The sequence below is a fragment of the Amphiura filiformis genome, unplaced genomic scaffold, assembly GCF_039555335.1.
Source record: "Amphiura filiformis unplaced genomic scaffold, Afil_fr2py scaffold_67, whole genome shotgun sequence".
NCBI lineage: Eukaryota > Metazoa > Echinodermata > Ophiuroidea > Amphilepidida > Amphiuridae > Amphiura > Amphiura filiformis.
Window position 1 is genome coordinate 76,816 of NW_027305531.1, and position 24,602 is coordinate 101,417.

At 36.9% G+C, this 24,602-nt stretch overlaps 1 protein-coding gene across 1 annotated transcript in view; it reads left to right on the top strand.

Annotated features, from left to right (window-relative positions):
• Positions 1-15,640, top strand: part of LOC140144622 (XK-related protein 6-like) — a 29,696-nt gene extending 14,056 nt beyond the window's left edge. The window contains exon 3 of the mRNA XM_072166437.1: positions 14,971-15,640. Coding sequence (XP_072022538.1) covers positions 14,971-15,584 — 614 coding nt within the window. The 3' untranslated portion in view covers positions 15,585-15,640. The remainder of the gene's footprint in view (positions 1-14,970) is intronic.
• Positions 15,641-24,602: the final 8,962 nt, after the last annotated feature.

The window sequence follows — 24,602 nt, forward strand, 5'->3', positions numbered from 1 at the left end:
CCACGATCGCGCATTTTGCTATCAGATACTCAAATTTTGGCATAACGTGCAAGCTTCCATCTGTCCGGATGCTTTGAATCTTTTGGAGTTCACACACTTCCCCACATTAGTACTCCTGGAAGTCAAAGTGGGGGAATCAACGTAGTCGTTTGGAGGACTGGGTAGAACCATCTTCTGCATAATTGCCATTTGCCAATATTAGTTTTGCGTGTGTATTTACAATTTTTATGATAGTTAATCTTAAGAAATGTATCATTTTTCAGGCTGACATAAGCTGACATACAAATCATACTCATAATCTTGCTTGCATTGATGATTGTTTGTATACGTGCTGGCCCATTGTTCAGAGAGCAACGATGAGCATTATTACATTAATTCCCGTATCGGTATGTGAAGATAAATTGAAACATATACATACTGTTTCAATTTTTTTTTAAAAGAAAAGAAAATATGCTGTCTTTTTTCTGCGCACGTTGGAATGTTTTCTCGCTGTATAATATAGGCCAGTTTGTCATTTTCAAAACTCAACCTTAGTTCATACTCAAATTACTCCCTTGGACCAGTAATCATTATATCTTCACACTCCTTGATGGTGTATTTTCAAAGAGTGGCATACAATTATACCTACAATTCTGAGGTATTTGTATATAATATAATTCTATATAATTGGTGTATTCTATTGCTAAATTGGTCTGAAAGACAGGTAAAACTTGATGCAAACGGTTAAGAATGATTAAATTGAATAACAAGAAACGTTCATTTCAACGTAAAGAGTTACGTGTCGGCCATTTTGAATATCTCGGATTGCCCAAGGGTGACAATTTCACACACCTTAGAATTTTATCCTACACCACTCAAAGATCATTTATCAAAAAAAAAACTAACTTTAACTGCCCAAAACACTGTAATTATTTGGTATGATACCATTTGTCACTAAAACACCATTTGAACATGTTGAATGCCATTTCAGAGTTACGAATCGGCCATTTTGAATATCTCGGATTGCCCAAGGATGGCAATTTTACACCCCCTAGAATCTTATTCTACACTACTCAAAGATCATTTATCAGCAAAAAAACTAACTTTAACTGCCCAAAACACTGTAATCATTTGGTATGGTACCATTTGTCACTAAAACACCATTTGAATGCCATTTCAGAGTTACGAATCGGCCATTTTGAATATCTCGGATTGCCCAAGGGTGGCAATTTTACACCTCCTAGAATCTTATTCTACACCACTCAAAGATCATTTATCAGCAAAAAAATAATCTTTAACTGCCCAGACAAGTATTTGGTATGATACCTTTTGTCAATAAAACACCATTTGAATGCTATTTTAGAGATACGTGGCGGCATTCTTGAAAATCTCGGATTGCCCAAGGGTGACAATTTCACACCCCTTAGAATCTTATCCTACACCACTCAAAGATCATTTATCAGCAAAAAAAATCTTTAACTGCCCAGACTAGTATTTGGTATGATACCTTTTGTCAATAAAACACCATTTGAATGCTATTTCAGAGATACGCGGCGGCCATCTTGAATATCTCGGATTGCCTTTCACACCCCTTAGAATCTTATTCTACACTACTCAAAGATCATTTATCAGCAAAAAACAAACTTTAACTGCCCAAAACATAGTTATTTGGTATGATACCTTTTGTCACTAAAACACCATTTGAATGTTATTTCAGAGTTACGTGGCGGCCATCTTGAATATCTCGGATTGCCCAAGGGTGACGATTTTACATCCCACGGAATCTTCAACTGGCAAAACCATCTAACCCCCAAAATATGGTGTTTTTGTATGGAAAGTGGTACTTCTCCATCTGTTTTTTTTAACAGTTTTCCGCCATAATTTTTCCATCTGTTTATGATATCTATCGACTCACTGAGTACTTTTTCTTCTATATCCTTGATGCATGCTTGCTGTGTTGGAGTGGACTAGGCTTTTTACTGATCTATTCTGTTCATACATTGCCTTGGATTTTCCGGTTGCATCAGTCTCTGATCTGTTACAATATTTTTCAAGCCATGTTTTCTTGTCTCTTCTGATCCTCCTCTGGATCTCAGCACACAGTTCTTTGTATCGATGTTTCTGGTTTGCAGTGTTACTCTGTTTGCACAACCTGCTCTTTCCACAGCTAGATCAAGCACTTCTTGACCAATCCATGGCTTTTGAGCTCTTTTCAGGAACTCCTTTGGCTCATCCAATTATTTGCTCAGCTGTCTGTGTTTTGCACGTTACCCACAACGGATCAGGTTTGGATTCAATTGATGTATTTCGGTTCATTGCTTCGTTTCTGAACTGTTGTTCAGTTTCATGCTCAAACTTGGCCTTCATGTTGGGGTCATTCAGCCTCTTAACATTCAGTTTGCCTGATATTATCTTTGGCAGGGCAGCGGAAAATAATTTCCTTTCTGGAAATATTTGGAATATTTTCTGCGAGCGCGGAGCCGGAGCGCGAATATGAACGGGTGGGGCCAGGGCGAAGTCTCAGCGGGGGTCATCGCCCAGGCAAGAGACGGCCGTTGTATATACGAATTACAACCGGGTAAGTTGTTACCTCATGGGGGTAAGTTGTTACAATGTAGGCATTTAGAAGCATTTAGATCATTTTTATTCTATATTAAGTTCATTTATATTAGACTATGATGCTCTATGGTCAGCCGCTGCAACTCACCATATTCCAACACACGTTGGACAGCAGCTTCCATTACATTAAGGGTAGAGATAATAGAAATTTTTACCAAAGTAACATATTCTTGTTTATACCATGATATTGTTGTATCTCAATACTATCACAACTTCAGCTGCGTAACTTACCTAAAAAGTGGTTCTTTTAATTAAAAATACAATAAATAAAATCACTCTGCGCTTTTAGTACTGACCAGACTATAGTAATATTTTTTTTTCTGTGCACACGATACAATATTATGCAATACTAGCAGCTAATATTAATCATGCTTTAGTGGGCAAGTACCTCTAACTGGTATTGAAATTTGTCTTGTCCGGGGAGCTCAGTGGCGTTATTTTCTAGGGTCTATGGTGAAGGTGACTGATGCGTAGTAGGCCTATGTAGGGCTGTAAAAAACCTGTTCAGTGATTTCATCCGGAGAATGTAGAAATCCATGAATCAGCAAAATTTAGATTTTAGCACCTTGCCCAGCACCTTTGTTAGTTTCCATGTGCAAACATTAAGCCCTGTATCAAAGACAAAATAAGTTATTTTACATGAATCTGTAATTTCTCTACTCAGTAGAGAAATTAGCTACATGCATTTGAACGGGGCTTCAACTTTATCAATAGGGCCTACTGCTGCTTTCCTCGGTTCTTGCCAAAACGTTTTAAAATATCTAATGACAATTTTAATGATTTATCCTTCACTTTTGGGCATTTTATATACAATTTAAATTTGTTTTACCATTTTATACTTTCGCTGGGATCACTGAATAACCCTTAAATTAAGACCCCCCCATTCGCTATCACCCAGAACACATGGTTTGCCATCCACCACCCCTCTCCCCCACCCCCACACACACTTTTTTCCCATTGGATCTATCGTCATCCTGATTCAGACGCTTTTATTGTTTCATTTACAACTTTTATTATATTTATCACTGATCATGCTGATGATGTTGCCGAATAGTCTTTTGAGATTAGCAGGCCTCATTCTCATATAATTGAAGTGCTCCCCCGAATAGGAAGATAATGGCATGCTTATGCTTAGTTTTGACATGTAAGAATACAAAATGATTTCCTGAGTTCTTAATGGGGAGTTATAAGCTCCATTGCAAAGTGAAAGCAGAGCGAGGTGTGTGCATGTGAGGGGCGTGTGTTGTGTTTATGGCCCGGGGTTTATGGGGGAGGGGTGGGTGATAACAGCTGCCTGGTATCATTCAACATTTCTGATACTGTTACGGCTTGAAATTTGAAGGCAGCGGGACATAAGATGCTCTCAGGAACAACTTTTACCACCTGATGAACAATCTCAAATGCTCTACTTTGCTCCAACACGACAGTATAGATTAGGCCCATGAAAGTCAATTCCGAGTTTATCGTCACTTTTTTTCCCAGGTTGGTGAGGTGACTTTTTAATTTTTCATTATTTCATCAGATTTCATTATAAAATGCGTGTTGATTTAAAGCCAAACTCATACATGTGATTTATAAACATGTTTTTTATATGGGTAAGGACTAGAAAAGTTAGAAAAGAGCCTGGTTTTGCTTCCAAGTTATGAATATATGTTTTATAAACGAAAATATATGTTTCCAATTGCTAAAACTGGTGAAAACACTGATACTTTGGAAATAATGAATTATTTATTAGGCATTTTGAAAATTTGACGCGGGTATTTTTGGTTTCCAAAAAGTGCCGCGGGCGGGGGACGATAAACTCGGAATCGACTTTCACACGCCTTATAGGAAATATATTCCATCAGTTAATGGTTTTATAGTTTATTATTTCGGTTTACCAAAAATGAAGAAATAATATCAGTAATAACTGTAAAAAATGGTTTATGTCCAGTTGCAGCCAAAATAAGGGGATAAATTAAAAAATAACGATATTCCTAAACCAACAAACCTATAACTCACGATAATAAACTCTCTTTATTTCCCATTCATTTATCTAATGTAAATAACAAAGAGACGCTTATTATACGCCAGACTGAGCACAGCTGTTGCAAAATTGATCAAGATCCAGGTGGTGGTCGCTGTGCATTCTCTAAATTCAGTAAATTTCCATCGTCAACCGTGTAATTGAATGGGATTATTTTGAAATTTTAAAACGCTTGAAATATCACAAACAAATAGGCCTATGTTAATAAATAATATAAATACATGCTAAAACCGTTGGGGTTCGATAATGAACCCCACAAAACTAACCGAGTATATGGAAAATACCATTCATGCCATACGGCCGGGCGGTTTCACAAGTTGCCGGCTCTATCATCATGCCACTCGCCGCCTGTCAAGATCCAAAAACTTCTGAACACATTACCACAGACATTACAGTAGGATCAAGGACGTTGGTTCGAATCAATTGTTTAAAATCAATCAATATGGGAAAGAATCAGAATTCCAATACGCTCACTGCATTCTGTCAGAATCGGAAAGGATAACATATTGACACGTTGTAACTAGGTGTTAACGTATGACTGGTGGAGTGCTCAGTTTTGCAATATATGCTCATAAGTTTGCCAATAGCAAAGATCAAGGATCTGGAATAAGTCATAGTTGAACCGGAATATATTTGCCAACTATGTTCTACGTTGGAGGTAAGTTCATAATGTTCTTCATAGCAAGAACAGAAAAAACACTGGCAAAAATGCAACTTTTTACTAAAACGCCATATTCCGCGATAGTCCATATTTACATGACTTTGGCGAACACTTTTGGTTCTCGTTTAAATTCTACCGATAGCACAGTCGATCTAATGTTATCTGCGGTTAGAGGACAGTTTAGAGAACTCTTTTGGCTGGTTGTTTGGTTAAAAAAAACCATAATTTTTAAAATATCGGGATTCAAGCAGGCGACCCGCATGCTGTGCAAAAGACGTTGCAAATTGTCAATGAAAGAGCTTATAAATTAAAATCACGGACATTAAGCTCCACAACAGGCATCTACATTCCAAGCGGAAACGCTTTTCAGAAACATACCCATCTTTTTTCAGCAATCGCTGAAACCTAAATATGCAATTCCAGGCGATTTGTAAAAAATAGCGTCAGCATATTTGACTATGAACTTGGGACACCGAAACAAATGCTTGCATTGGTGCCAGACCTATTATAATGATACGATAATTAGGCCCTCAATAATGGCTTTCATTTTAACCGTTATTTATTAAACTGAGATTTTTACTTTTTGAGAAATTAATGAATTTATCGAAAAACTTTCCGGAGATCGTCACCTTAGTTGCTCCACCCCTTAAGAGGTGTTTTCCCCGCTCTGTCTTCCTTTTCCAGATTCTTGGCATCATTAACAGTAGAGCATTACAGCTCTAGGTAAAGCAAAATACACAGTAAACACATGAAATATTTAAACCTGAAAATTGAAATAAAATTTAGTTCAACACATGTAAAATGTAATTCGGGTAGGTTGTTACATGGGGTAGGTTGTTACAGTGTTACAACTATCCCCATAGGGAGTTTTGCACACATAAGCCATTATAACACAACCCTGAGGCAGAATTACAGGTCATGACTCGGGGATATATATATAAGTGACCTACACATACAATATTATTTTATTTATTTATTTATTTATTTATTTATTTATTAAGTCATATTTTACCAGGGCATGCAGGGTAGCCCAGTCAGTGCATAGCACATGATATACATAGGGGCCCTGGAGAACATTATACACAATATAAAACTAGATTGTTTAAATTACATAATTATATATACAAAGTTCAATTAAATATATAAAAACTACATAACAATTTAAAACACAACAATAATATTATTATATACAATTATTGTTATATGAGTATTGATAAAAACTAAAATGACAAAAGAATAATAAAATATTATCATAGCACACACGAAGGAAATACAATTCACATAAAACATAAAATACAATAATAATAAGAGACATATAATCTGAATTGCCATTATTAACTGAGATGTTCAAAGATTGTTGATTTAAATGAATATAAGTTATTTATTGCACGAATATGATGTGGTAATTTGTTCCATTCTATTGCACCTTGGTATTGAAACGAGCGTAAGTGACTTTCATTGATGGCAAGAAGTTTATCGGCACTTGACCTTAGTAGTATTCACATTATGCCTGTTATTTACAAACTTAAATTTACAGCTTAGATAAGAAGGAACAAGATCATTTAAACATTTAAACACAATAATGCACTTGTGAATTAACCATCGATTTTTAACTTTAATCCACCCAAGTTTATGACGAAGCTCTGTAGCACTATGCCAGGGGGGATAACCGGTTATTGCCCTGGCAGCCCTATTCTGAAGTTTTTCTAGTCGATCAAGATTTAGGCCACTGCAGCTACTAAAAACAACATCACAATAATCAAAAACTGGTAAAATCATGGATTTGTACAAAATATTCAAATTATTGATGTTGAGGCAAGACCGGAGTCTGCGGACAATTCCAATTCTTTTACTAATCTTATTACATAACTTTTCAGTGTTAGATTCAGATTCAACTTTATTTAGCCACGGTGGGCCCACTTCAACCCTAGGTTGTTCTTCCTTGGGGGCGTTACAGTTCCAATTCATATGTTCATCAATAATTACACCCAGATATTTGCAATGGGAAACTCTGCATAATTCTTCATTATTAACAATTGCACGAACATATTTGAAATTTACCAGTCTCTGGGGTGTGCCAATAAGCATAAGATTGGTCTTTTTTACATTTAAAGCCATATTATAACATTTTCAAACAAAATAGATTAGCATTTCTTTGCCATAAAATGTTAGCTTTTACTGTCATATATATCCCCTTTTATTTTTGAGCCGAACAACTACGGCAAAGCAAAGAAAATTTGAATTTACTACCAGCGCACATGTCGCCATTACGTACCACTCCTTCGGTCATGTTGTGGTACGACCCTTTGATGTGCATATCACCGTCCCGCACGCCGTGTACGTGCTGTGTGTTATGAACATCGTGTATGCGTTCGACTAATAATTTCGTCGTAATAATAAAGCGCCGAATCCGGCGTTTTATTCAAAATCTCGGATTTTGACAAAACTACAGCACCTAGAGTCTTAATTTTTGCAGGGTATATTGGTTTAATAAAGTACAATTTAATCGTGTAAAAAAAGGAATTTTAAAAATTCAGTGAGGGCGTCTTCCTCAGCAAATGTTATAATATGGCTTTAATGTGAGTTTGTTTTGACACTACCATTTACCAACATTGTCTAGCTGAACATTTAAAACAGACTGCAGATTTCCAGAATCATTAGAGGCATAAAACAGAGCTGTATCATCGGCATATAAAACAACTTTACATTTATCATCAATTACACTTGTCATATCATTAATATATAAAATGAATAAAATTTAGCAGTATTGAGCCCTGTGGCACGCCGGTCTCAATTTTCAAAGAATCAGATAAAACACTATTAATAACAACGGACTGATACCGGGAAGTTAAGTAATTTGTGAACCATTTATGCTCAGTACTTTTAATTCCTAAATTGCACAATTTGGATAAAAGAATTTCATGATTGACAGTGTCGAACGCTTTTTTTAAGTCTAAAAATATTTACCATAACAAGCTAGCATTTTTTTAAGTCTAAAAATATTTACCATAACAACCCAGCAAACACAAAAACGTTTTAAAAACATTTTAAATAAGTTATATTTTGGCTTTAGGTTTAGGTAAAAACGTTTTAATAACATTAAAATGTCGGGTTATATAAAGGTCATGATAACGTTTTAAAACGTTTTGTATGAAAGCACACTACAACAATATTTTTAAATGTTTTCAAAAAATGTTATTGTAAACTATTTTTGCAAACATTTTTGCCAAATATTGTGTCAATGCTTAAATAACATTATGTTAAAATATTTGAACCCAGCAAACACAGAAATGTTCTTAAAATGTTTTTTTCAAAACCTTTTAATAACATTTAAATATCGGGTTATATAAAGGTCATGAAAACGTTTTTTAAACGTTATTGAAAATATTTTGGGCAAACATTTTTCGCAAAATATTTTTCAACTAAAATAACATTCTGTTTAGAATGTTTTGTATCAAGTTTTCAAGAATGTTTTTGGAATGTTATTAAAACGTTTTTATACCCTTTATATAACCCGACATTTAAACGTTTTCTGTAAAACATTTTTGTTTGCTGAGCAGTAGATTATCCAAAAATGTTTTTAAGGTTATAAAAACGTTTTATACTCTTAATATACCCTTTATATAACCCGACATTTAAACGTTTTCTGACAAGCTTTTATAACCTTTTGCGAATGATGTCGAAAACGTTTTGTGTTTGCTGGGAAGCTAGCATTATGCACCTCCAGTCGTTAGAGCTATTACAATATTACAATTTTGTCTAAAAATTACTTGGAAAGGACAAAAAAAGTGTTTTGACTTAACTTTTTAGTAGAATAATGGAGAAAGCTCGCGATTGGCAGTATACCTGAGTGATGTGGCAACATATGGATATCAGTTAGCCTGCACTCTCTTATTCCAGCTTGGCACACTTCATGCGCGTATTTATTTTGGGGGGCTTTGGGGGCGCCAGCCACCCGGGGTAAAAAAGAAAAAAGAAAAGAAAAGAAAAGAGAAAAGGAAAAAAGAAGGAAAGAGAAAAAAAGAAAAAGAAGGAAAGAAAAAAAAACAGAAAGAAAAAAAATTGACACTTATCACCTATAAGGGCGGCACATTGTAGTAGGGTGGCGTGTAATCAGGCAATAATAGGGGAGAGAGAGCACTATTATGCCTACAGGGTGGCACATACAAGGAGGGCGGCTTATGGGGCGACACACATACAAGGAGAGCGGTGGCTTGTAAAAAAAACGCGTGTCAGTCACCCATACAGGGCGGCACATGGTCAACTTGTAAATGAGGGGGGGGAAATGCCCACAGGGTGACCTCACAAGGAGGGCGGCTTGCGACGGCAGCACAATGGCACATGCAAGGAAGGCGGTTTGTAACCAGGACAAAAGTAGAGGGAGGGCGGCACATCGTGACTTGTAACCAGGGAAAAGAGGGGTGAAAAGGTAGATCACACTTTTTGACTATATGGGCCTGCACTACATGGAGGGTGGTTTGTGGGGCAGCACACAGAAGTATGGGGGATTTGTTTGGGGGGGGGCACATATACAAGGAAGGCGGCTTGTAACACGGAAAAAAGTAAACTGGAGAGAAAAACGCTTATCAGCTACCTATTTGTAGGGCCGCTCATGTTGGCTTGTAACCAAGAGAATGAGGGGGGGGGGGGCGGCGGAAACGTACAACAGGCGTTATAAATATAGGTGAAGGAGGGCGGCTTGTGAAGTGACACATACATGGAGAGCGACTTGTAACAAGGACAAAAGAACAGGGAGGGAGGAGAGAAAAACGCTTGTCAGTCACATATAAATGGCGGCACGTCGTGATTCTTAACCAGGAGTGGAAAACGGTATATCACGCTGTTTAACTATGGGCCTGCACTGTGACACATAGAAGGAGGGTGGCTTATGGGCGGCACTACATAAAAGTAAGGTGGGTTAAGGTTATGGGCGGCACATACAAGGAAGATGGCTTATAACCAGGAATAAAGCAGATGAAGGCGAGAAAACCGCATATATGGTGGCTTTCAACAGTGGTGTAACGACGAGGGCAGGGGGGGGGGGCACGTTCCTGGGCGCCACCCTTAGGGGCGCCGAATTGACCAATTCAATATCGATTCTGCGCCACTCCTCGCGATTAAAGTCAAATTGCACGCATTTGAACACAAATTCATTTGAAAGATCAATTGGCGATATTCAACTTTAATCCAAAATTAATGAGTGATATGTCCTATTTGCGCAAATTTTTGCGTGCTCCGCGGGCACTTGTTCCAAGGATTGGGGAGGGCTCCATTATGTATCCTTAGCCCTGGGCGCCAAAACCCCTAGCTACGCCACTGGCTTTCAATTAGCACTGAGAGAAGAGGGGAGAAGGAGAGGAAAATCAACGCCATGCATGACCATTCCTTAACTAAGGGAGACAACGGGGAACTTGCCGCCCTGTGTTGGATTCAGCGCCTCTTTAATGGATTTTGAGCCCGCGTCCAAGCAGTGAAAATCTAAATTTCAACAAAACTAATCATTATGAAAGATTGTTTTACGGCCGGCAAAATTCAGAGGGTCAGAAAAAAACGAATAAACGCATGATCAGATACAGTGCCCCTCGATGGATTTTGAGCCCCTTCCAAGCAGTAAAAATCTAAATTTCAACAAAACTAATTATTTTGCTTTGATCATTAAAACTAAGGGAGTAAAAAGGAATGTGCAGCCCGTGTTGGAATCAGCACCCCTCGGTGGATTTTGAGCCCCTTCCATGATCCAAGCGGCAAAAATGTTTCCGCGCCTCTTGCGAATTTAAAAACTAATCCTTATGAAAGACAGTTTTTCAAAGCCAAAATTTTCAGAGGGTAACAAAAAACATATAGCCCCGTGCCATTAGCGTTGCATGGAAGTCAATTATATTTGGTCATATAAACCTAAAAAGTGCCAATATTTAGTGCCTAAATTAACCAAATATTGTAAAACGCCTATACATCTTCCTTTGGCACAATTATCCTCAATTGTGTTCATTTTAGCATTGAAACTGCAATTTTCGCGCGCTTCGCGCGCACTTGTTATAGCAATGTTCTTTTAGTAGCCCTAGTGAATCAGTGGGACGATTTACGAATTTTGGCCCCTGGCTCGGTGACTCCGATCATGCCGATACATCCCTTTTGAATTTTTGGCATTGAAATAGCAAATTTCTCCGCGCTACGCGCGCATTTTTTTCAAATTTCCCAGTAAAGGAATTATGGGGACAGCTTGGAAAAAACTTGGGTTACAGATGTGGGGAGGGGTGTTTTCTATCCGATGAGCCAGGGGTGGCACTCATGTTGCGCAGGGGCCAGCAAAAGGACATCACTCTTCAGACAACCAACCCCCTGTGAATGATTTAAACAAGTGAAAAGCAAAATTGTCCAACTTCGGCAAAATGTTCGGAGGGGAACATCTACCCTCAGACTTGTTAGATACCCCCTGCATGCATATAGTTAAACAAGTGAAAAACGATGCACCAGATGGCTTCAATTTAGACCTTTATTTGGCAAAATCATACAATTTCGGAGGGGACATCCCCTCAGACACCCCTCCCCTGCGTATGGTTAAACAAGTAAAAATGATGCACCAAACGGGTTCAATTTGGACCTTCATTTAGCAAAATTTTACAAGTTGGCAGGGGGAACATCCCCTCAGACACCTTCCCCCTGCGTATGGTTCAACAAGTGAAAAATGATGCCCCAGATGGCTTCAATTTGGAACTTCATTTGGCAAAATTGTCCAACTTCGGAGGGGGGAATCCCCCTGAGACACTCCCCTGCTATTGGGTAAACAACTTTGAAATTATACATCAAATGACTTCAATTTGGACCTTCATTTAGCAAAATTTTACAAGTTGGCAGGGGGAACATCCCCTCAGACACCTTCCCCTGCGTATGGTTCAACAAGTGAAAAATGATGCCCCAGATGGCTTCAATTTGGAACTTCATTTGGCAAAATTGTCCAACTTCGGAGGGGGAAATCCCCCTGAGACACTCCCCTGCTATTGGGTAAACAACTTTGAAATTATACATCAAATGGCTTCAATTTGGACCTTCAATTGGCAAAATTTTCCAACTTTGGAGGAGGGTAAAATATCCCCCTCAGACACCGCTCCAGCTTATGGATAAACAAGTAAAAATTGATGCACCAAACGGTTTCAATTTGGACCTTCATTTGCAACATTTTATGAGGGGGAACATCTCTCAGACACCCCTTGCGTATGGATAAACAAGTAAAAAATGATGCATAAAATGGCTTCAATTTGGACCATCATTTACCAAAACTTTCAAACTTTTGTGCAGACAGACAACCTCTTACGTATAGATAAACAAGTGGCCTTCTTCTCTTCTCTTTTGAACACAAAATCAGTTTTGGTCCACGAATTGCTTCATTTGGACCTTCATGTTCACTTTTTCTACGTATAATTTTACACTATACAATAGTGTCAAAATCGTCCACCAAATGTCTTCAATCGGACTTTCATTTTGCATTTTTTTTCCAAATTCTTAGGAGGTAACATTCCCCTCAGACTTCCCAAATAATCGTGTTTGTTTGTGTGTGTGTGTGTGTCGGGGGGGGGGGGGAGAGCCGCATCCTGTATCTTTTCTCCAGGGCGGCACAAACCATCTCAGCCCCCAGGGTAAGCCCCAAAGGTCAGGTCAAATTTTAAGTTGCCCCGACCGGGCTGTAACTTACGGAAAATGATCCATAATACTTGGGGAGTATGAAACTGCAAAGGTTATCCAAGGTCAAATTCAAAGTTGCTTCAATTTGGCTGTAACTCGGGAAAATGATACCTGACACTTGGGGAGAATGAAAACGCAAAGGGCATCCAAGGTCAAAGGTCAAGGCAAATTTGCAGATGCTCCAATAGGGCTGTAACTTGGGGAAACTGATCCTTAACACTTGGGTAGTATATGAAACCATAATGGTCATCCGAGGTCATAGGCCAGGACACATTTAAGTTGCTCCGACCGGGCTGTAACTTGCGGAAAATGATCCCTGACATTAGGGGAGCATAGCTCCAAAACATCAATACACCCCGACTAGGCTTGCATCTAGTTCTTCGTTACCTAGCCGTGTCAGCGGGTAGGTCTTGATTTGCTATCGGATCTTTCTTCTTCTTCTGGCAACAAATTTCAAAATGCTTTTTCTCTTAAATGTTACATGTAACAATAACCTCACTTGCACATATATCCAGTGTCTATAGGGTGTTCGCAGATTTGGGGTCAAAGGTCATTGGGGTCATTTCCGGTATATAACCATATAAGGGCATTTATAGCTGAAATCACATTTTTGGCCTACTTCACTCCTCTGTAACCTTTAACCTATTAAAAGTCAGGTGACATGTATGGTCATGGTCAATAAAAGTTGTAACCAAGTTAGGTCAAAATCGACCACTGAGAAGTGTAACAACTTCCCCGTGTAACTTCCATCCCGGTCTCCCCTACAGACCACAAAATAGCTTTCCGTACATACAACAATAGGGGTTGTACTAGCCATAAGTCTAATTACCTTCAACTTTGAGATATATTTTTGATATCATCTTGAACAGAACAGAATGCTAAGCTATTCTACATAACATATCTGAAAATGAAGAAACAAGCTTCAACATTTTAGGTCTACTTTTTGAGAAAATTAGCGGTATATAAAACAGCCAGATTTTCCTGTGTGGCATCCGAATGCTAACCGTGTTTTGATATTGTGTGTTCATGCGCGCATGATCGTAAATATCACTAAATTGTCGTGTTTTCATTTCAAATTGGTAGAGATCACATTCACAAATTCTAGCAAACACAATTTTCAACACTAAAATTGTTAATATTGTTCCGATTTGCACAATTTGTATGCAAAGTTGGGACTATAGCGGATTTAGTGGTATGAATCATTGAAAAACAAGATGGCAGCAGGCGGCGAGTGGCATGATAGAGCCGGCAACTTGTGAAACCGCCCGGCCGTATGGCATTTTCAATTTTACTCGGTTAGTTTTGTGGGGTTCATTATCGAACCCCAACGGTTTTAGCTTGTATTTATATTATTTATTAACATAGGCCTATTTGTTTGTGATATTTCAAGCGTTTTAAAATTTCAAAATAATCCCATTCAATTACACGGTTGACGATGGAAATTTACTGAATTTAGAGAATGCAATGCGACCACCACCTGGATGGCAGTTCGACTTGACCGCATTTACTTTCTGGGATCCCAGCGGTATACGATCGTTTGGTCTGGAGCTTCTGACGCAGCAGCGTTAGAGACTACATTGGATCGAGTCATACAAAAATCAACAAATTAAAAGGCATCTGTTTATTTTCATAGTTTGTTTACAAATATTTCTGGCGATCAATTTTATTGATCAGTTCGCAGAAATATATTTTACAAGAGGTGGTGTTCACAGAATATTTTCAGTTCTGCAGTAAAATGGTATTAAAAGATTATGATGTTTCAAAATATTTTTCCCGTCTTGATTTTTTTTTTCTGCGACTATGAATTTTTTTTCTGGGAACGCCGGTATACCACGATACCGTGGATTTCGTAGCCCTGATTGTGCGTCCTTAAATATTCCTCGGAACATTTGTGTGAATATAGGATTTCCTAGGCCTAGGGAGTATTTAATCTATATATATGAAAATAAGGTAACGTTTTCTCATCCGTCATTTTCTCATCACAGCCTCTTTTCTTTTTCCTCAGTTATCAGTGTAGTCTTCTCCTTGATTTCTTTGATATGGGTAACCAGATCAGTGTACATGGAAGGAGGCGACTTCTCAATTAAAAATGTAGATGGTGAATACAAATGGCTAGCTCATGTCTGCCTGTTAGTGTGGCTTCTACTGACAATTCCTGCAACTGTGATATCAATGGCACTCTTTGCATCTTATTACACGTGGATAATCTTTCCCGTTGTCGCTGTGTATTGGGTGGTGAATGTCATAGAAATATTTATATTAAATTATCAACATGACAGAGGCTGGTACATTTGGATGATACCTTTGTTCACGTTTCCAAGCATGTTCATAACCTCGATTTGGATATTAATCAACGAAGATGGCTTTTCCTCCATATGGATATTTGTTTTTGTGATTACACAATACGTCTTCAACACATCAATGTTCACTCCTTGGTTTGTTGCTGGTGGTTATGATACCTGGTACGGTATACCAGCAGCAGTGGCAGTTTGGGGTGGATACATTGTAGGCATCATGTTCATGCGAATGCTATTTTATTTGACTGGAACCAGACAAGATCATGCCTCACATACTAGGGTACCTGAAGAGGACAATATTGAACAACAGACTGAATGTTGAAGGCTAGTATGGTAAACATGTTGAAACCGTGAATTAGGCCAATGTACGTATGAGAGGCCATTTTTTTAAAAATTTTGACCCCGCCCTTACAGTTTTATAGAGCTGTTTCTTTGTCATTTTTTTTGCGTCTTTACAAAGCAGAATTAGCTAAAAATCACGCAATATTTTGTATAATAAAATAGATGTTTTACACGATAGCATGTGTTTTACTTCTTTTTCTCATGTTTTTATGGCAAAACACTGTATTAATTGTAACGGCTATTAATTTGCCATGTTCACAAAATATGATGGTCACCCATGCATCGGGGATTGTTAAATAATATCGCCAACCCATGGCACCCATGCACTCTCCTCACTCATTTTGATTTTCCCGTGTTTATTTTGCTTGCTTTAGAGGCAGCGTGTTGATACGCGATGTCGCGAGATGACGCGAACTAAATGATACGCGTTTTTTTTTTGACGCGGCGTGTTGATACGCGAAGACGCAAGATTTTTTTGTTTGACGCGATGTAGTTGTTAGGCGGACATAGTAACTGATGCTCACTATTTTGAGGTCCCTGGATATTTTTAAAGGTATTTTTGCTCATTTTTAGACTTTAATCACTGAGATTGGAAAAAATGAGGTGAATATGCAGCGTAACTCAGTGAATGATTAGGTTTGCAAAAGTGAAATTTGCAGTTGCATCTCCACCGTTCGAGTTTTTATCACGAAAAGTTTTGCAACTCGGTAATTTGTTATAGATGTTCCTTATTTATGATTAAGGCGCCTTATTTGGGGTTGGGACTGGTTTATCTGAGGTGTACGTTCCTTATCTGGGGTTACAGCGCCTTATCGGGGGTTTAAACTGTCATATCTGAGTTTACGTCTCTTATCTGGGGTTAAGGCGCCTTATCTTGGGTTTAGATGTCTTATCTGAGGTTTACGACCCTTATCTGGGGTTAACGACCCGTATCTAGAGTTTGGGCACCTTATGTGGGGTTTAGATGCCTTATCTTAGGTTTATGTTCCTCATTTAGGGTTAAAGCGCCTTATTTGGGGTTTAGACTGCTTTATTGGCTGTCTACGTCCCTTATCTGGGGTTACGGCGCATTATCTGGGGTTTAGATGCCTTATCTGGGTTTAGACTGCGATATGCTAAGGTTAAGGCATCTTAGCCACAGGTAAGGAACGTAAACCCAGGATAAAACCGTCTAAACCACAGGTAAGGCGCCTTATCCCTAGGTAAGGGATGTAAACCCACGATAAGACAGTTTAATCCCCATATAAGGGACATGAACCCCAGATAAGGAGGAAATGACACACTTATGCTTCTGCTCCCATTCAAAAATCACATTAACGCTCTAACAGATGGGGGCCATCTTGGATTTCTGGCCAATAATTATTTTGTAACGTCAAATTAATGTCAGATTAGGATTTCTTGGGGTCGACTTACCGGAAAAAGTGTCTTTGTACACGATTTTAGGTAATTTGGTTCAAAAGTTATTTTTTTAAGATTGCGCCGGTGGCCACCATCTTAGATTTCTGGGTAAATATGAGTTCGTAATGTCAAAGTAATGTCAAATTTGAAATCCTTGTGGTCGACTTATCCAAAAAGTGTCTTTGTACACGATTTAAGGTCCTCTTGTTCAAAACTAAATTTTTCAAGATGGTGCCGGCCACCATCTTGGATTTCTGGTGAAAATGATGCCGTAATGTCAAACTAATGTCAGAATCGGAATCCTTGTACTCGACATATCCGAAAAAGTGTCTTTGTGCATGATTATAGGTGCTCTGGTTCAAAACTTAAATTTTCAAAATGGTGGCGGCGGCCATTTTGGATTTTGGCCTCTAGCGAAAAATGCCGGGATTTTCGCGAGGGACATGGTGGCTATTTTGTTTCTAAATGGTCCATAGAAGTCGAATCAATCGTCAAACCTTACTAGCCAGAGAGTGGTCACCAAAGTGAACTTTTTCCCTTAACTAATCCCAGGAAAATTACGTATTGGGGGAAAAATAAACCTATTACAATAAGAGATCTCACGTATTGAACCCATACCTTTCCCCGTGAGTGCGATCTGTATTGTTCTCAATATTTGAGCACAAACACCGCTAGCTCAGGCACCGCTTCGACTCAACGTATTTGTGGTAGAGGCTTAAGCTTAAATATACATGATGGGTGTAAAATAGTCGGGTTATATGTACACGTTTTAAAACATTCTGTTTATAAAAACATTACGAAAACATGTAAACGGTTTTTTTTTTAAATGTTGTTGTAAAATATATTTTGGCAACCATTTTTTCAACATTTTTCACCAACACTTAAATAACATCATGTTAAAAGGTTTTTGAAAAATATTTTTAATGTCATTAAAACGTTTAATACAATTTATAGATTCCAACATTTAAACGTTTTCTGTAAAACTTTTTGTTGCTGCAGGGATTACTCTATGGCAAAACAATGTAACTCGAACAATTTGGTTGTATTTTAAAAATTTATAAAGAATTGGATGTCAAAATATGATGATAAAGATTCCTGAGCTTGAAAGCTATTCGAAGAAACGAGGGGCAAATGAGTAGAGAGCCAATTTTCTCAAAATACTGATTTTATGGTGTTTTGCCATAAAAAAGGTTAACAACCCTCTCTCACCTACTGAATTTGGCTATTCCAGAAATGAATTGTAAAAAAGATATAGATTCCCAACAATTTTATTTTAGCCTGTGTTCTCTACAGAAATTCCCAAGAAAAATCGTCATTTAGCAGTGGGAATTCCTAAAAATGTATCATGTTCATTTCAAATGACTAAAGAAGACCCGGATGAAGACATGGGATATCCCAGAAATCTTTGTGAAATTTTATCTATTCTCTGGAAATCCCCAATTTTTCTTTTTTCCCAATGAAATTCTGGTCTGGAAATGTCCAAATTTTAAAAATAAAATGACTTGTCTTTTTCAGGGGTGCAGTTAATTTCTGGAATGGCAAATTGCCGGGCCACAATTAAACAATGCGTTCAACATACGTAGCATTTATGAATTGTTTATCATGTTTATACGAGTATCATCCCAGCAAACACAAAAATGTTTCAAAAACGTTTTGAATAGGTTATATTTTGGCTTTTGGTTTAGGTAAAAACGTTTTAATAACATTAAAATGTCGGGTTATATAAAGATCATGATAACGTTTTAAAACGTTTTGTATGAAAACACACCACAACAATATTTTTAAATGTTTTCAAAAAATGTTATTGTAAACTCTTTTTTGCAAACATTTTTGCCAAATATTGTGTCAATACTTAGATAACATTATCTTAAAATATTTGAACCCAGCAAACACAGAAATGTTCTTAATATGTTTTTTTAAAACCTTTTAATAACATTTAAATGTCGGGTTATATAAAGGTCATGAAAACGTTTTTACAACGTTATTGAAAATATTTTTCAACCCCAAAATAACATTCTGTTTAGAATGTTTTGTATCAAGTTTTCAAGAATGTTTTTGGAATGTTATTAAAACGTTTTTATACCCTTTATATAACCCGACATTTAAACGTTTTCTGTAAAACATTTTTGTTTGCTGAGCAGTAGATTATCAAAAATGTTTTTAAGGTTATGCAAACGTTTTATACTCTTAATATACCCTTTATATAACCCGACATTTTAACGTTTTCTGACAACCTTTTATAACCTTTTGCGAATGATGCCGAAAACGTTATGTGTTTGCTGGGATATGATAAATGAATGTTTGAAATGATTATGTGAAGTAGGTACAAAATGTTTTTAACCACCTTGTACTTGAAGTTAGGCACTGAGTTGGCTTTGTATGTAAATATGTTTGTATTGTTTTATTTCTATTGCTTATGTGTGTAATTATTTTTAATTTATTTTTTAAATTATACAAAATAACACGAAACAAATAATAAACTTTTAATATATTTGAAGCAATATTTATTAAATATTAAGAAACATGTAGTATTGTAGTTTATAGTTCCTGGGCTAGGAAGTGAAACCCTGCCCCTCTAGGGATTTTGGGAAACAACTTTTTTGGAAACCTTACCCATATGGGAATTGAAATCAGGTTCTCTGCAAAAATGTCGACCCTGGGTTACGCGGCGAGGGCGCTTTTTTCAAAATGGCCGCCAGAATCCCATGGCATTTTATTAGCAATTTGAAGGTTATTGTGAGATTTTTTTATTTCATTTTCTTTGCAGATATGGTGTAATATTGACTCAAGCCTATTTTTGTAAATGTAAAACAATGATTGATGGCACTTTTTCAAATTCAATATCATATGGAAAGGTTTCTATAGAGGTTGTGCATATGACGTATCACCCCGTAAATATGGCGAACTACTCAAATGCATTCCACAAAAGCATGATTGCAATCTACTGCGACAGTTCGTCTCACACACATAGCAAATGCACTACGATCAAATAGGTTGATGACAACATTTGATTGAATGGACTGCACTGCGCCATGATTACGGTGTCCTTCGCCGGTTCAAATCATTTGTTTGGAGCCAATCGATAAAAATATGCAGGGCCTCTATACAAAAACGATTCTCTTATAAACCATCATGCGCACAGTTTCCACTTCGATACACCTGAGCACACATTTTCGTCCAAGAGCTCTCAAGCAAAAAGTGCATTGTCTCCACACAGTCTCCACACTACACGGTTGAGTGTATAGCATGGTAAGAGCCGTGGAGCTTCTAGCTGAAAAAATGGGCCTCGTTGATTGGTTTTTGTCGAAACCTCAAGTGTTCCCTTCATTTAATCAGAATTTTATTTATATCAAACGAAAGCTAACACTTCCCCCAAAAACACTGTTCGTCACTAGGTCAACAGATAACGCAATTCAATGTTATAGCAAGGCGAATGTGGTAAATCTGTTGAAAACTACCTATTCAAGCACATTTTGTGACCAAAATGTAGGTTTTAAAAGTCACAACATCAAGGGTTTCTTACAATATTTTTTAAATTTTATGTCATTAAATGAAAAAAACACACACTTATATTGTCCATATACTAGCGTCATTAAAATGAGCAATGGCCAATTCTCTTTAAATTGCAAATCTTGTGCAGAAAGTTATTATTTTTGCCTGTTTTGTCATACGGTTGTAAATTCAATGAACTATGACTTTGCTAAAGAGCGCTTACACATTGATATTAATGGCATCTAAATAGCAATTTAAAGTAATCGTGAGATTTTTTATATTTTATTTTCTTTGCAAATGTGGTGTAATATTGACTCAAGGCTACTTTTGTAAACGAAAAACAATGATAGAGGGCGCTTTTTGAAGTTGGTAGTCTTGAGAAGCAAAATATATCGCAAAAAAAACTAAGGACACAAAACAAGCTTCTGCAAGCTTTTGGCAGCTGGACTAAAGAAGAGTCAAATCTGTGCACGTGTCAGAACTTTTCGAAAAGAGGAGGGGGACAATCCTCGGTTCTCATATCTCTACCCTGACCCTTTAGGTTTCAGAGGACACTATGAGTGCAATACCCAAAAGTGCAGATGAGTCTTCAAAATTGAAGTTAACACAATACCGGAAGAAAAATAAGGTAAGTTTTGGATTTTTACATAAAACACCTAATTACAACATTTATTAACCATTGAAAATACCTTTATTTGTCAAGCAAGCCAATATATGACTGTACAGAACAATATCTAGAATAATATTGTAAGTAATGTTATTGATTCTTGAATACAAAGTAAAGAAACCTTACCTCCAAATGTTATCGCGATTCGATTACAATATATTTCAGTGTTGCAGAAAAATTATATAAACTCTTACAAACTGCGTGTTTATCTGTTCAAAATGTATAACTGATTCGATCACTTTCATTGGCGGCGGAAGCATTAAAAAATTTTTTTGGGGGGGGGGGGCGTGGTCAAGGACAAGTTTCAGGTTATTTTAGCCCCAAATGAAGTTGTGTTTTGCTATTTGCTGAGCCAGTGCTTTTTCGTATTAAAATGAAGACGCAAAGGGCATTTATTGTTTTATTTTTTTTTCTGTTATGATTTGTAGGGTAGATAACCCCCTTGCAAAAATATTTAGGGAGGGCGTGTCCCCTCCGCCCTCTGCTTGCACGCGCGCGAATATGCTTTTGATTTTAGCTGTAATCGGTAAGTGTATAATTTACACTCTCAGAACATTAGATAAAAAATGAATGGGTTGAAAACAGTTGCTTAAGAAACGCCCAACAATGGCAACAATACCTAAGAACGTGAGAGAACAAATTGTCGACTGAAGAGAGTAAGTATTCAATTCTATATAATTATATTGAAAACAGCAATTATGTAATTTGTTATTGCTTGCTATCTACTGAAGACAGTAATTATTACTGGAGAAAGTAATTATGTAACTTGTTTACTATACACCTAAGAACGTGAATAAAAATGGAATTTTTGTTTAATCGCTATCTACTGAAGACTGTTATTATTTCATTTATTATTACTGTATACCGAAGACAATAATTATGAAATTAATTACCGTTGTCTACTGAAGACAGTAATTATTCGATTTTATATATATTTAAATGTATTATTACTTCATACTAAAGATAGTAAAGATTTCATTTACTACATTTATTATAACTATCTTCTAAAGATAGTACTTTAGTAATTACTAATTATAAAATATATTATTACTATCTACCGGAGACAGTATTTATGTAATTTGTTATTGCCATGACGACAGTAATAATTATAAAATTCATTATTGCTCTTAACTGAAGAAAACTACAGTATTACGTAATTCATTATTTTATTTACTAAAACAGCAATTATGTAATTTACTATTGGTATCTACTGAAGACAGTTACTATTTCATGTATAATTATTATAGACTTAAGACAATAATTATTTAAAGTAACTATAACCATCTACTAAAGACAGTACTTATAAAATGTATTAGGCAAATTACTATTTACTAAAGACAGTAATTATGCAGTTTTTACATTGCTCTCTACTGAAAACAGAAATTATAAAATGAGTTATTACTATCTAACTGATGACAAAAATTATGCAATTTATCATTGCTATAATATTATAATGCTTATTATAACAGATGTTGTTTAGACTGATCTAAGAATATCTTTGACATAATCTTCCAAGTAGGTATTTGGATTTACTCATTTCATCAATCTTACTTTCATGTTTATTTACACACAGGTTTGTCAATGTGATTTGTAAAAATATTCATGAAGAGAGGTGTTTGAAGTCACAGATCAAGTAGCCATTATAATATACGCTGCTATTACAACCATGAGGATTACCATAGGCCTACTTAAAGATCTCTTTGCCCTTGCCTTATACCTCTTTGATGTTTGCTCAGATTTTACAGTGGGTGTGGTTTACTTTATTGAGGGAGATACCTGGTGGGGAGGTCTTACCTTGGCTTTTGCTGCAGTGGCACTGGTAGTGACAAACATCCTATCCGTCATGATGTATCTATATGTGATTATTGTGACGAAAGGGGAGCATGGCCTACGGTTGACTTCTCCGTAGTCCACTTGCCAACTGTGCATACTCTGGCTATTGCATTTAAGTTTAGAACTCTGATTCAATTAATGTGTGCACAATTGATAGATTTTCACAATTGATATTTTCAGTCACCCTACTCCCTCCGTTTGTTAGCTTCCCAAGTGGACTACTGACTTTGGATTGCGGTTTACATGCTTAACCCGGCTGTCTATGGATGAGATTGTCGGATTTCTGGCCTACTAAAATTGGCCATGATGTAATTCATCTTTAAATGGATCTGGCTTGTGATTGGTCGCCCAGATATCGTTATGGAAAAACCCTCCGGGCACCGCCAACACAAAGGACGGTATCGTTGTGTACCATGTAGTTATTAAAATAACTACACGGTACACAATATTAAACTCTCAGTATAGGTGCATGAGCGCGTCTTGTACTTGCTTGCGGTTTAATTGGAGTGATAAACAAGTATGATTGACAGGGTGTGTTAAGGGACTTTGGCCTATCAAAGTCCCGTTTAAAATTCAAAGTCCATAGTCGATTTTTAACTCGGGCTTTCGCGATTAATAAACGGGCAGATTCTAAAATCAGAATTGTTCAGTATTGAAGTACCATTATAGTTATACCATTATGATATGTTGCATCATGGAAATAGGAGATCTACTATTTCCATGGTTGCATTCAATAATATAAGCCTACGTTTACTTTACTTTTACTGTCACAAATATAATTATATACACTTTTTCATAACCATTTTATACTAGTATTTTGATGTAATAAATATCAGTTTCGAGTTAAACTGAATGCGTTCATCATGAATAATAACATATTTTTATTTATCAAAAATCGACTATGGCATAGTCTAGGCCTACGGGTATTTGCACTCATTATTTAGATAAATAAAGCTGACACACAAGAAGTATGGTATGGGTTCTATAAAGGAAATCTCCGAGGTTTGATATAAGGCGCCACAGCCTAATTTGTTCGAACTCTGGGATCGACCGTGCTTCTTCGATACTTGTTATTAGTCAAATATCCACTGATTTATCAAAACTATCAATACATTGCATAAGCTAAATGCTATCACAATTAACAAGTCAATGCTTTTATCGATTTTATCGCGGCCGTAATGTATATAGTATATTCAACAAATGATCAACCTATGGTGCACGTTTTATATTATCTGTAGAATAAACTGGTGTGTATGTTAGAGATATTGGTATGCTTATAAGCTCTTCTACTGAACAAACTTGAACATTCGGCCATGACTGCGGCTGAATTCGTCACTTGCAGGACCTCTATTGATATTTCATAATCGTCCATGCATCGACAGTCGATCGAAAGATCTAACAAATTTGGCTCCATTATCGTTTTCGTCATTTCCTCTCCATGTGCATTTATCATGATATGTTTATCGCGAGGGGAAAACTTTCGTTTTCATATATTATTGGTCTTAATCAAAAGGGCATTTCGTGATCCATAGCATCATCCCCCACTCCCCACTTGTCTCAAAAAAGTTGAGATTTTTATACCACTGGATACCTCTGGCTACATAATAT